Source organism: Mangifera indica, chromosome 7 (genome assembly GCF_011075055.1).
Source record: "Mangifera indica cultivar Alphonso chromosome 7, CATAS_Mindica_2.1, whole genome shotgun sequence".
NCBI classification, from domain to species: Eukaryota; Viridiplantae; Streptophyta; class Magnoliopsida; order Sapindales; family Anacardiaceae; genus Mangifera; species Mangifera indica.
Genome location: NC_058143.1, coordinates 5,300,922 through 5,313,780, shown reverse-complemented (window position 1 = coordinate 5,313,780; position 12,859 = coordinate 5,300,922). Strand labels below are relative to the sequence as shown.

The following is a 12,859-nucleotide window of genomic DNA, read 5'->3' as shown; positions in this document are numbered from 1 at the left end:
GAATAGTGAATCTGGGCATTTTTGCTTGAAAATAGTGACTTTGGGCATTTTTACTTAGTGGGAGGGTATTTTAGCTATCTTTTATAATTTCCCTTCTTTAAAATTCTAAATTCTAAACTATTTTAGTTTATTTCTGAATATATGAGAATAAAAGGGTCATTTGTGGTATTGTAGAAACATAAATTTGTCATGTGGAGGTCAGTACATATCAAGAGTTGTTTCATTGGCTTGAAATGTTGTTTTAACCAAATGCGCTTTTTTTATCGGAAAATTTTTTCATTTTTGAAAATTGGTTGAAGCAATATTTATGTTATAAATTGGGGGCAGTGGATGCATGAGGAGATACTATGGTGGGGATCAAAGACTGTTAGTAATTGATGTAAAAATTGATTACGAAAGATTAGTTAAGTCTTTAAGCTCTTGTATGAGAATCGATCTAAGGTGTACTCATATATATATATATATATATATATATATGAATGAATGTTAAAAACTCACTTAATGGATATTTCATACACACAAGTCTGACGTGCCAAGACTTGAGTTTCAAATGCACTGAGAGGTTCATTGGATGAGTTTTTTTTATGTTTTTTCCATAATACTGTTATACTTTTGAGTTATAGAACCATGACACATATTGAGACAAAAGAGTTTAATCGGTTTAAATTTTATTTTTGAGACTTTACGGTGCTCAATATAAGTATTTCAAGAGTACTTTTGTTTGGTGATTTGCATTAATAATGTACTTTTGGAAGACAGGTTCCACGAGGCTCTTTTTATAGTTGTATGGAAAAATAGTAATAATCAAAATTCAACATTGGTAAAAAGAAAGAAGTAGAGATGTGGAATTTGTTTATGAGGGGGTTAAATAGGTGTATTAGTGACATTCCCTTGTCACGGTCTACTATTTTATATAAGGACATTCATCACATATATAAAGTACACATGTATGATATAGACAAAGAAACGTCATTTATTGATTAAAACATGATATAGTGCCTTAATACTATTGCAACATTAAATTACAATGAATAGCTCTAGAGTATACTTCTACAAGGAAATTAAGCAACCATATTAGGTAGATAATCATTTACCTCAAAGTATGCTTCTGCATGGAATTAAGTATATTTTAATACTTAGCTGCATAATTTTGAATGAAAGATCTTCGTATATGATTTTTGTTTCTTTTTTTTTTTTTTTCCCCATTGAGCTCGAATTCTTATACGTCAACTAGAAAGACTATGTTTAACCTAATCTCTTGGAAAAACTTTTGGCATAATTTCAGTAGCTTGACTTTTGTAATTATACAAGTGATAATATTGCCTAATCTTAGAAAAAAATTGGTAGGTTGCATATAATTGAAAAGATAGTTTCTAAATTTCTTATTTCATCGAATTAGTTCTTAATACAAGCTACCTTCTTTACATGGAGAAGCTGAATATTTGATTCTACGTAAGGACTGAGGCAGCATCAACAGCAAACAACAGTTGATAGCTAGAATCTGTTGTCAGAATTTGACGATCGGAAAATTCATCATTAAGTTTTCAAAACATTATTGGTTCCAAAAAGATTATTTTTAAAGGTTTATCTACTTACGTAATTTCCAATTAAAATCAACAGCAAAAATCAACAAAAGAATTAATCAGAAATTCAAGGAGAACGGCAAAAATCAACAAATAATAATGATTATTTTTAAAGGTTTATCTGTTTGAGAGATATTTTGTAAGAACATTGGGGAAATTTTTTCATTGAAATGAGAAACTGTGTTTTGTCTGCCTTTAATTTATACTTGTCGGTAGCTGTTGTCGGTTATAACTGCACAGTGATTTTAACATCTCACTAATGAAGAAAGGTTAAAACATAATTAATTTAACTAAAGTAATCACCTTTCTAAACCCGTTTCTTTCATTTTCCGAGCCATTTCTTCATCTCCATGAAAAGCAAGATTGGAATCCAAAGCTAACTTCACTTCAGCATCAACATCCACAGGAGGGTGTAATAATGGTCAGCTTTTGGGGTTGAAAGTCTCTACGCCGTTTTCTATATTAACACAAGAGGGCCTAAATAAATAAACAACTTCATTATTTTCTACTCATAAGCAAGATTTAGTTACCAGTTGGTGTATGTATGAAACAACAAAGTTTCTTGCACTTCTTTGCAAAATCAAGTACTCGAGATGGCCCTCTTGTGTTTCTGTTTACGGCTACATCAAATCTACGTTGAGTAATCCAAGCATTAGCATATATAAAATGAACTTGGATATCCCAAAAACTATTAAAGATGAGGAGGAACCTCTCATCAAATGTTGTATTGGCTGCTGAATTTATGATTACATCTACCTCTTGTGCTATTTCCATCATTAAATCAGGAGCCATACCAAGATTTGATTAACCAATATTTCCAGGAATAGGAACCACCTTACTTAAGAGTCCCTCTTTGCTTCTTAAGTAATATATGTCATGTACTATGTGTGTTTGTGGTGTTGTATGTGTGTATTTAGATTATGTGTCATTGATTCTTGAAGGATATAGATAGTCTGTCTTAGAGGCAGATGTTGGTAAAGATTAATGGAGTCATACAAGTAACAGAAGGAAACATTTTCTGTTTCCCATACAAGTCGACTGTATGAGATATTTTACCTAATGAAAGTCAACTTATTCATTTCTTTCAAGATGTTAATGTAATCTTTCTCTATCATTCTTGATTTTCCAGATCTTGAACCTGTTCACCAGAGAAAACACTTTAAGCTTTCCAAGAGTCATCTCAATTTAACGCAGATAGTGTCAGGCTAATTAATTACACTTTTGTATTGGGGCCCATTAAAGATGAGTTACGTCTTTAATGTACGGTTTTTCAATATATATAATAATAAAAACAATTTTAATTTCATCGTTCTCATCTCAAATTAATGATTGGTTCAGTTTAACATTTTAACACGGTGTTTCCTTCCCAACAAACCTACATTAAATGTCATTTGTATTTAGCAATTATTGGCATTCTTTACTTCCTTCCAGGAAAGAACTACTTCGATACTGGTGCCACTGGTTTCTGATAATAACATTACATAAGCCACGCAACTAATTTATTTCAAAAAATTATAACTCTGTCGGTTAGTGTTCATGAAAATCTGGTGGCCGAAAAGTTCATCCACATATATTTGTATCAAAATGATTGGTACTGGATAATCCATGTAAACACATTAACACAGTCAATTTCTCCCTTACATTTAGAGTTAAATTCAAATCCAACTGACTCGATTTTAATTGTAAGCTTGGGTCAATGAAACTCAGAATAATAAGTGGTTATGGCTTGAGCACAAACTCAAGCTATGGGAAGCTCGGCTCAATCATGAATGTAAAGAATTAACTTTAAATAATTATTTTAAAATTTATTTTGCAAAGCCAACATCTCATTGAATTTGCAGTGAAAAAAAAAATTAAATTTAAATAAGTTATGGGAGGCTCGGCTCGATCTTGCAAAAATTTACAGTATTTTGCACAGCCAACATTTCACTGAATAGCCCACATCCTATATGTTGCCTCTACCATGTTTACAAATAGTGGGAAAAATGAACACAAACTGAAAACTCATCTTATTTCAGAAGTGGATGGGCTTCATTGTCTCTGGTATTTTCTATTAGCAGAAAGATGCAAACAAATTCGGATCAGAAGAGCTATGAACTGGCTTACATCTATTGAGAATGTAAGGGAGATTGAATAATTGACCAGTGCCGGGGCTCATAGATTGGCAAATTTTTTTTTTGATATCAAGTTCTATTAGGTATCGAAAATCCAGGCCGTCAACTTGCTGGTAAACTGCAAGAGATGATTGTTTTTCACAATTTGAGAGTACTATCATTAATACCGATGAACTTCTTTCCTATCAGCCTGTTGATAGTTTTAGCCATGAAATTACTGCTGTCCAGCCATCTATGCTAAAATCTAACGAATGACTGAAGATTCATTCATGACTGGAGGTAATGAAACTTTTTCTATATGTTTTATATTTTCCTTAGATTGCAAGCCAAATCCATGTTAATTTTGGTTGAGTCTTTCCACTTGTTGCTTGTGTTCTTGGGACACTTTGAACTATTGGTGATTTGGGTTGAAGATTATTTTTGTTAAAATTATCTACACTAATTACTAATGGAGAGGATTTGGAAGTGTTCACTGAAACAAGACATCAGTGGTCGCTGGAATAATTCCAGTAGGTGTAACATACATCCATGCATGAATTCATACTCTCAAGGTACATTTGCTTCGGGAGAATAATAGATTACTTTGATAACTATATTTTATTATAGACATTATTTTGTTTTGTTTGTTACATAATGAAAGATTTAATTATGAACACTTATAATGAATATCTATAATAATGTGTCATCATATGAGTATGATTTTGAATTAATGATAAAATAATATCAAATCACATGGTGACATATTATGATAGGTATTCATTATAAGTATATATCATATCACTTTATAAGTAATCTGATTACTCAAATATGAAGTGATTATTAAGGTAATATTAATTTTTTACAATTTTATCCCTTAACAAATTTAGTTTAACATATAAAAGATATTTAAGTAAAAAATATTCTAGTATTTTTTTATTATTATCAACCATACACAATATATATTTATACATACCAATTTACACAAACACATCATTAATTTATATCCATTAATTTTTAAGGTAATCTCTTAGTAATATTTGTGTCTCAAACTATAGGGGCATTAGAGTAATATTGTAGCGAGGGATATCTTAGTCATTAGAGTTATTATGAAGGGTCACCTTGATCATTTTCGGGTGAAGTTTTTGTTTATCTTAACCTTAGGTATTTAAACTCTCTTATAATTGAGGGTTTTATTCTCTCTTACTTTTTTCATTCTCCCTTGTTCTTGCATCTATTGAAGCTTTGCTAGGGCTTGGTTATTTGTGCCTGTCAGTTTCGATTGATAGTCTCTCTTCGATGAAGTTAAGTGCTCTTCAACTTTGTTAAGCCTTGTATATGTTTCTATATTAATGGTTGTATTTGGTTGAAAATTGTGTTGCTTGTATTTGTAATCGAACTTGAATGCTAGTAGATTCAACTAGAGAAACACCTCTGCTTTGGATGTAGGATTTCTTTGTAAAATCCAAACCAAGTAAATCATCCTGTTGTTGCTGTTTTCTTTCTCTTACTTTGATATTGCTCGAATCGAACAATTTTGGACTAAAAATTATAATAAGTGGTATCATAGTCAGAAACGATTCTTTGATCTATGTTTTGTGATTTGTTTTTTCAATTATATATGCAATGATATTTATATCTTGAAAAGTGCCTTGAGTTTGTTCTTTTGTTATATCTTGGTATTTTTTTAGATATGTTTGAATATTTTCAAAAATAATTCTCTGTTCTTGTTTGGTATCTTACTTTCTTGGTGTTGTTGTATGTTTCTTTTGGTCTTTTTAGGAACAAAGAAATTAAAGAAGCAACTAAAGAACCAAAATGACGTCATCTAGAGTAGAAATGGAACAATTTATTGGTAAAATGATTTTAAAATCTGGAGGAAAAAGATGAACTATATACACATGGTATGAATCATATGCTACAATGTATATTCTTTATTAATGTCATTATATCAACACTTTATTGGTAAAAATGATTTTAAAATCTGGAGGAAAAAAATGAACTATATACACATGGTATGAATCATGTGCTATAATGTGTATTCTCTATTAATGTCATTACATCAACACTATATACATCTTACTTTAGTAGCTATACCTAATGTCTAACTTGAGTTCTTAATCTTTTTAATACATACAAATATTTATTTATATTAAGAACTTATATCTTGCATTCATAAGTTATTTGGACTTGGAGAATCCAAATCAATCATTTTCAAATGTATATATCCATGACCTCATCTTGATCGATCATCAAGGCAACATTTTAACTTCAACAAATCTTTTCTCAAGAAATTTGTCTCCCATTGGCACATTCTCTTAGTGCTACTTTTCTAAAAAATAATGTCTCATCCTTGCTCATTCTCTTAGTACCAAAGGTAATTGCTCGTGTGAGTAAGCCAGACTTTAACTTAAGTGGCATTGTAATCTTCTTGAGCTAAAAACGATGTGTATGCAATAAAAACCTAAGAAATTCAAGATGCAAGCTCAAAACAAAATAAACTTGTACTCATAGTTTTTGACGTTGTGTTACCAGTACAATATAAAAGCTCAACAATTTATCAATCATAGTTTATGCAATCAAGATGTTTAACATATGCAAGATATACATCTCTTGAAACGAGTTCGGTTAAAGGATCAGTGACCATATGACGCATAAAATTATATTATACACTTATTTCCCTCTCAGAAACGATATCTCTTAAAACATTATGTCTAGTGTCAATATATTTGGTTATTCTACAAAACTCGAGATCTTTTATAAAGTTTTATCATCTTGATTATGTCAATGGACAACTATTATTTCAACAATATTGTTCTGTTTACCTAGATTCACAAAACATCTTTTTAACTAAACAATTTCTTGTAAAATCATTGAATAAAATATATACTCAGTCTTCTTTATGGATAAGGCTATGCATGTTAGTTTCTTATCGTTCCAAGATATGAGTCCTTTTAGAGTAAGAAAACATAGCTAGAAAATTATTTGCATTGGTTTAAATCACCTTCCTAACAAACATCTCTATAGCTAATCAAACGCAAATTTGATCTCTAATTGCATAAACAATAATCCATAGAACATTTTAGATATATCAATATTTTCTTGATAGTCTTTTAGTGCTTTTTCAATATTTGACTCATATTGACTAACTGGTCTGACAACAAGAACAAATGTTTAGGTATGTATGCACCATAGCATACATAATACATCCGATAACATTTAAATATGTAACTATTGATATTTCTCTACTTTCATCTTGAGTTTGGGGACATATCTTTCGACTTAATAATTTGCAATTTGACACAAGATTATAATAGGTTTGTAGTTTACTATATTGATGAGCGTCTATTACTAACAGCGGGTAGTACCTTATTTACTGCATGATAAAGAGCTAGTGGTAGGTAGTTAAACACGCTTACTATTGCCCCTGTACCCCCTCCTGCTCACTGGGGAGCGCACCCGCTCATGAGCTCCACCAGCCTCATCATGTTTATAGCTTTCGTGGGATATATATATATATATATATATATAAGGCGATCGAAGATTTATGCAATGGCCAACTCTTAATAACACAAAACTAACGACCCAACTAGCAATCAAGAACAAATTTTAGAATCTCAAACCATTGAAGAACAATTATGTCACCCTTCGACAAGATTGAATCAAAAACTACAAAACTCTTTCAATTCTACTAATAACATCCACAACTGCATTTCAACCTATCCAAGATAAACATAAGTACATAGCAGACAAAAAGAACAGAAACAAGAACATATGGTGCCATGCAAGAGGGGCAGGAAGAGATAAAAAATTACGATCAAGACAGCAGTAATGGACTCATTAACCCAGCGGCTCTCTTCAAGCAAGTGACCAACGATCAAACAAAGACAGAGAATGGCAACAAACACTGATATGGTAACAAAATATGTGCTTAAACCACAAGGGGGGCAGAGTGTAATATTGAGATTTGGCCAAATTTTATTGGAGAGATTGAGAAAGGTGGGGAAGACAATGTGGATTTACGCTTGGAAATGCAAGTTGGCAATGCTGGTGGACAAGTTTATATGTGATCGGGTGTGTGGGGGCCCACGTAGTCCCCAGTTTGAAAGCAAAAGAAAGGGAGATGGCCCTCTTGTGTTTATGTTTACAGCTACATCAAATCTAAGTTGAGTAATCCAAGCATTAGTATATATAAAATGAACTTGGATATCACAAAAATTAATAAAGATGAGGAGGAACCTCTCATCAAATGTTGTATTGGCTGCTGAATTTATGACTACATCTACCTCTTGTGCTATTTCCATTATTAAATCAGGATCCATACCACGATTTGATTCACCAATATTTCCGGGAATAGGAACCACCTTACTTAACATGAAATCTTGGTAAGATTTCCCATGCATATCTCTCGCCAAGTCGAATAGATTTGAATCTATTATCTTATTAATTATAAGAAGAAATAGTAAATTTGTTAGACTAAACAGTGTAAAAATAGATATATGCATATATTTAGAAAGAGTTTTGTGTTATATATGTAGAATTTACTTCAGTTTTTATTCTTTCTAATGCAGCTTCTTCGTTTTCTGCCTTGATTAAGAGATAAATCTTGCAAACGTTGGGTGCTGCTCGTAATAGCTTCTCAATTATGGCTGAAAATTTTAAAACCACAGAATCTTATATAAAAAATTCTACGTAATTTTACTGCCTAATTTACCTTTGCCTAGGAAACCCGTGGCACCAGTAACGAAATAGTTCTTTGCAGGAAGAAACTCAAGAATGCCAATGCCATTCTTACAAGTTTTCTCTATTTTATTCTGTTCTTCAATGGAGAAAGAGCTCATGACTTCAATGAAAGAAGAGCTTATGCTGACAGTATGGAAACAGGTGCTTTATTTGCAAGTGGAAATGGAGGCACAATTATTCTTATATATATTACTACTAATGGCATTTAATGCCAAGTTGGTTGGCAGAGAAACATACACCGACTGGCCTCCGTGCGCATTAATTATATGGCATGATAGCCATTGTTGAACATGTGATGGAAAAATAAACCAAGTAGGCTTCACCAAAACTTACAATGAGATAATTTTTACATAAATAATGATGTGATATTAAGTAATTTAATATTAATTATTTTTAATTTAAAATTATTTAATTATATGATGATATATTATTATTAATTTAAAGATTAATTAATTTAATTTTTTTAAATATATTATACAATTTTAATTTACTTTTTATGTATTGTATAAATATAACCAAAACCCTTACTTCGTATCTGTTTTACTCGTCTCATATGATATGTAAAAAGTATCCACCTGTTTATTCTTGTATACTTACAATTTGAACGACATTTGTAAATAGTGTTTGTAAACAGTATTCATGAATAGTACTATACCTATCCTCCCATCATGCTTATCTATCTATATGTGAATAGTATCTTTGTGATGAGTACTCATAAACAATGTTTATAAACAGTATCATGCATATCCGTTTACCTCTGTCTACCCTATTACCTTGAACAGTGCCCATAAACTTATTCGTGTGCCTTGACTAGTAGTATGTCTACTTGCTTATCCCACCCCTACTTGCATACTTTTCATAAGAAAATCGAAGTATTATATTTCAATATAAAAATTAGATATTCTTTCATTCAAATGTAAATTCTAACTAAATTAACTACAAAACTATACCAAAAATCATAATTTACAAATGATCAAAGTAGGATTCATCACTAAACAAATAAATCTAATGCTTTTAATTTCAAATATTCAAACAAAATATCAAACAATATGATGAAATATCATTTACTTCAATTAAGATGATTTTTATGCAAAATTTATTTAATTTTGAACTAATTTTTTTTATGAGAATATGAATAAAAATAAGTTTGAGAGGTTAAGGTTCTAAGATTAGGGAAGAGAGTAAAATGAATATCAAATTGGTGTCTTAACTATATTCATATTATACATACAAAAAAATAGATTAAAATTGTATAACATGGTTAAATGATTAATTTCCCCTACATTATTTGGGAAAATTAATTAAATTAACCATTTTTTTAATCATTCTATACAATTTTTAACCCACTTTTTATGCATTATATGAATATTGATAACACCCCAACTTAATACCTTTTTTACTCTCATCTCTAATCTTAAGTACTCTAACCTCTCAAACTTATGTTGATCCATATTCTTATCAAAAAATCAGTTCAAACAAACAAATTCCTTTACCAAAATTACCATAATCTAAGTTAATTAATAACATTTCATTATATTGTTATTTTGTTTGAAGGTTTGAAACCGAAATATTGAAGATTTCTTTATGTAGTGATGAATTCTTTTATGTTAATTTGTAAGTTTTTTTATTGTATTTCTTGTTGTTTCAAACTTAATTTAGTTATAAGAATTGCTTGTTTACATCAAATTTAAATTAGAATAAAAGAATGCCTCATTTTTTAGATAGAATTCCTGAAAAACAAACTAATTTATTTTTTTGTCGGAAATAGTGGGTGAGTGGGCGGGTAGGTGGGTAAGTGCATAGGCGGTAGGCCATAGGTAGCTAGGTGGGTAGGCATGTAGGCAAGTTGGCAAGTAGGTGGATAGGCATCATTCTCTAAAATTCAAAATTCTAAACTATTTTAGTTTATCTCCAAATATATGAGAATAAAAGGGTTATTTGTGATATTGTAGAAACATAACTTTGTCATGCGGAGGTCAGTACGTATCAAGAATTGTTTCATTAGCTTGAAATGTTGTTTTAACCAAATGCGCTTTTTTTATTGCAAATTTTTTTCATTTTTGAAAATTGGTTGAAGCAATATTCATGTTTGAGTATAAATTGGGGGCAGTGGATGTATGAAGATGACAACATAAGGAGATACTATGGTGGGGATCAAAGACTATTAGTAATTGATGCAAAAATTGATTACGAAAGCTTAGTTAAGTCTTTAAGCTCTTGTATGAGAATCGATCTAAGGTGTACTCATATATATATATATATATATGAATGAATGTTAAAAACTCACTTAATGGATATTTCATAAACACAAGCCTGACGTGCCAAGACTTGAGTTTCAAATGCACTGAGAGATTCACTGGATGAGTTTTTTTTATGTTTTTTCCATAATACTGTTATACTTTTGAGTTATAGAACCATGACACATATTGAGACAAAAGAGTTTAATCGGTTTAAATTTTATTTTTGAGACTTTAGGGTGCTCAATATAAGTATTTCAAGAGTACTTTTGTTTGGTGATTTGCATTAATAATGTACTTTTGGAAGACAGGTTCCACGAGGCTCTTTTTATAGTTGTATGGAAAAATAGTAATAATCAAAATTCAACATTGGTAAAAAGAAAGAAATAGAGATGTGAAATTTGTTTATGAGGGGGTTAAATAGGTGTATTAGTGACATTCCCTTGTCACGGTCTACTATTTTATATAAGGACATTCATCACATATATAAAATACACATGTATGATATAGAGGAAGAAATGTCATTTATTGATTAAAACATGATATAGTGCCTTAATACTATGGCAACATTAAATTACAATGAATAGCTCTAGAGTATACTTCTACAAGGAAATTAAGCAACCATATTAGGTAGATAATCATTTACCTCAAAGTATGCTTCTGCATGGAATTAAGTATATCTTTATTCAACAGCCACAATATGAGGCCCGTATTTTAATCAAATTGTAACATGCAGGATGTTATGTACGTCGAAAGATGAAAATTTATTTTTCTATTTTCAGATTAATACTTAGCTTCATAATTTTGAATGAAAGATCTTCGTATATGATTTTTGTTTCTTTTTTTTTTTTTCCCCATTAAGCTCGAATTCTTAGTTGACAAATTAATGCTTATTGATTTCTTATACATCAACTAGAAAGACTATGTTTAATCTAATCTCTTGGCAAAACTTTTGGCATAATTTTAGCAGCTTGACTTTTGTAATTATACAAGTGACAATATTGCCTAATTTTAGAAAAAAATTGGTAGGTTGTATATAATTGAAAAGATAGTTTCTAAATTTCTTATTTCATCGAATTAGTTCTTAATACAAGCTACCTTCTTTACATGGAGAAGCTGAATATTTGATTCTACATAAGGACTGAGGCAGCATCAACAGCAAACAACAGTTGATAGCTAGAATCTGTTGTCAGAATTTGACGATCGGAAAATTCATCATTAAGTTTTCAAAACATTATTGGTTCCAAAAAGATTATTTTTAAAGGTTTATCTACTTACGTAATTTCCAATTAAAATCAACAGCAAAAATCAACAAAAGAATTAATCAGAAATTCAAGGAGAACGGCAAAAATCAACAAATAATAATGATTATTTTTAAAGGTTTATCTGTTTGAGAGATATTTTGTAAGAACATTGGGGAAATTTTTTCATTGAAATGAGAAACTGTGTTTTGTCTGCCTTTAATTTATACTTGTCGGTAGCTGTTGTCGGTTATAACTGCACAGTGATTTTAACATCTCACTAATGAAGAAAGGTTAAAACATAATTAATTTAACTAAAGTAATCACCTTTCTAAACCCGTTTCTTTCATTTTCCGAGCCATTTCTTCATCTCCATGAAAAGCAAGATTGGAATCCAAAGCTAACTTCACTTCAGCATCAACATCCACAGGAGGGTGTAATAATGGTGAGCTTTTGGGGTTGAGAGTCTCTACGACGTTTTCTATATTAACACAAGAGGGCCTAAATAAATAAACAACTTCATTATTTTCTACTCATAAGCAAGATTTAGTTACCAGTTGATATATGTATGAAACAACAAAGTTTCTTGCACTTCTTTGCAAAATCAAGTACTCGAGATGGCCCTCTTGTGTTTATGTTTACGGCTACATCAAATCTACGTTGAGTAATCCAAGCATTAGTTTATATAAAATGAACTTGGATATCCCAAAAATTATTAAAGATGAGGAGGAACCTCTCATCAAATGTTGTATTGGCTGCTGAATTTATGATTACATCTACCTCTTGTGCTATTTCCATCATTAAATCAGGATCCATACCAAGATTTGATTCACCAATATTTCCAGGAATAGGAACCACCTTACTTAAGAGTCCCTCTTTGCTTCTTAAGTAATATATGTCATGTGCTATGTGTGTTTGTGGTGTTGTGAGTATGTGTGTATTTAGATTATGTGTCAGTGATTCTT

The 12,859-nt window shown here is 30.6% G+C and overlaps 2 protein-coding genes and 1 long non-coding RNA gene across 3 annotated transcripts; all 3 read right to left on the bottom strand.

Moving 5' to 3' along the window:
* Positions 1–1,660: 1,660 nt before the first annotated feature.
* LOC123220731 lies at positions 1,661–2,004 on the bottom strand. The gene is made up of 2 exons (XR_006503134.1): positions 1,887–2,004; positions 1,661–1,815 (listed from the first exon to the last, which is right to left on the bottom strand). It is a non-coding gene; the product is annotated as an uncharacterized LOC123220731 (long non-coding RNA).
* A 5,688-nt stretch (positions 2,005–7,692) lies between these two features.
* On the bottom strand, positions 7,693–8,564 carry LOC123221400 (fatty acyl-CoA reductase 2, chloroplastic-like). Its single transcript, XM_044644256.1, has 4 exons — positions 8,388–8,564; positions 8,219–8,322; positions 7,913–8,112; positions 7,693–7,834 (listed from the first exon to the last, which is right to left on the bottom strand). Exons 1-4 carry the CDS (start codon positions 8,512–8,514, stop codon positions 7,693–7,695), a joined length of 573 nt encoding a protein of 190 aa, XP_044500191.1. The 5' UTR covers positions 8,515–8,564.
* Positions 8,565–11,995: 3,431 nt separating this feature from the next.
* Positions 11,996–12,859, bottom strand: LOC123219924 (fatty acyl-CoA reductase 2, chloroplastic-like). Its single transcript, XM_044641894.1, has 4 exons — positions 12,628–12,859; positions 12,449–12,549; positions 12,222–12,375; positions 11,996–12,150 (listed from the first exon to the last, which is right to left on the bottom strand). Exons 1-4 carry the CDS (start codon positions 12,708–12,710, stop codon positions 12,114–12,116), a joined length of 375 nt encoding a protein of 124 aa, XP_044497829.1. The 5' UTR covers positions 12,711–12,859; the 3' UTR covers positions 11,996–12,113.

Coding starts and splice junctions, on each gene's coding strand:
- LOC123221400 (XM_044644256.1), bottom strand. CDS start 8,514: ATGAGCTCTTTCTCCATTGAAGAACAGAATAAAATAGAGAAAACTTGT. Junction 8,323..8,387: donor CACGGGTTTCCTAGGCAAAG/GTAAATTAGGCA, acceptor TAAAATTTTCAG/CCATAATTGAGAAGCTATTA. Junction 7,835..7,912: donor AATACAACATTTGATGAGAG/GTTCCTCCTCAT, acceptor TACTCAACTTAG/ATTTGATGTAGCTGTAAACA.
- LOC123219924 (XM_044641894.1), bottom strand. CDS start 12,710: ATGGATCCTGATTTAATGATGGAAATAGCACAAGAGGTAGATGTAATC. Junction 12,376..12,448: donor TTTCATACATATATCAACTG/GTAACTAAATCT, acceptor GTGTTAATATAG/AAAACGTCGTAGAGACTCTC. Junction 12,151..12,221: donor AAAGAAACGGGTTTAGAAAG/GTGATTACTTTA, acceptor ATCACTGTGCAG/TTATAACCGACAACAGCTAC.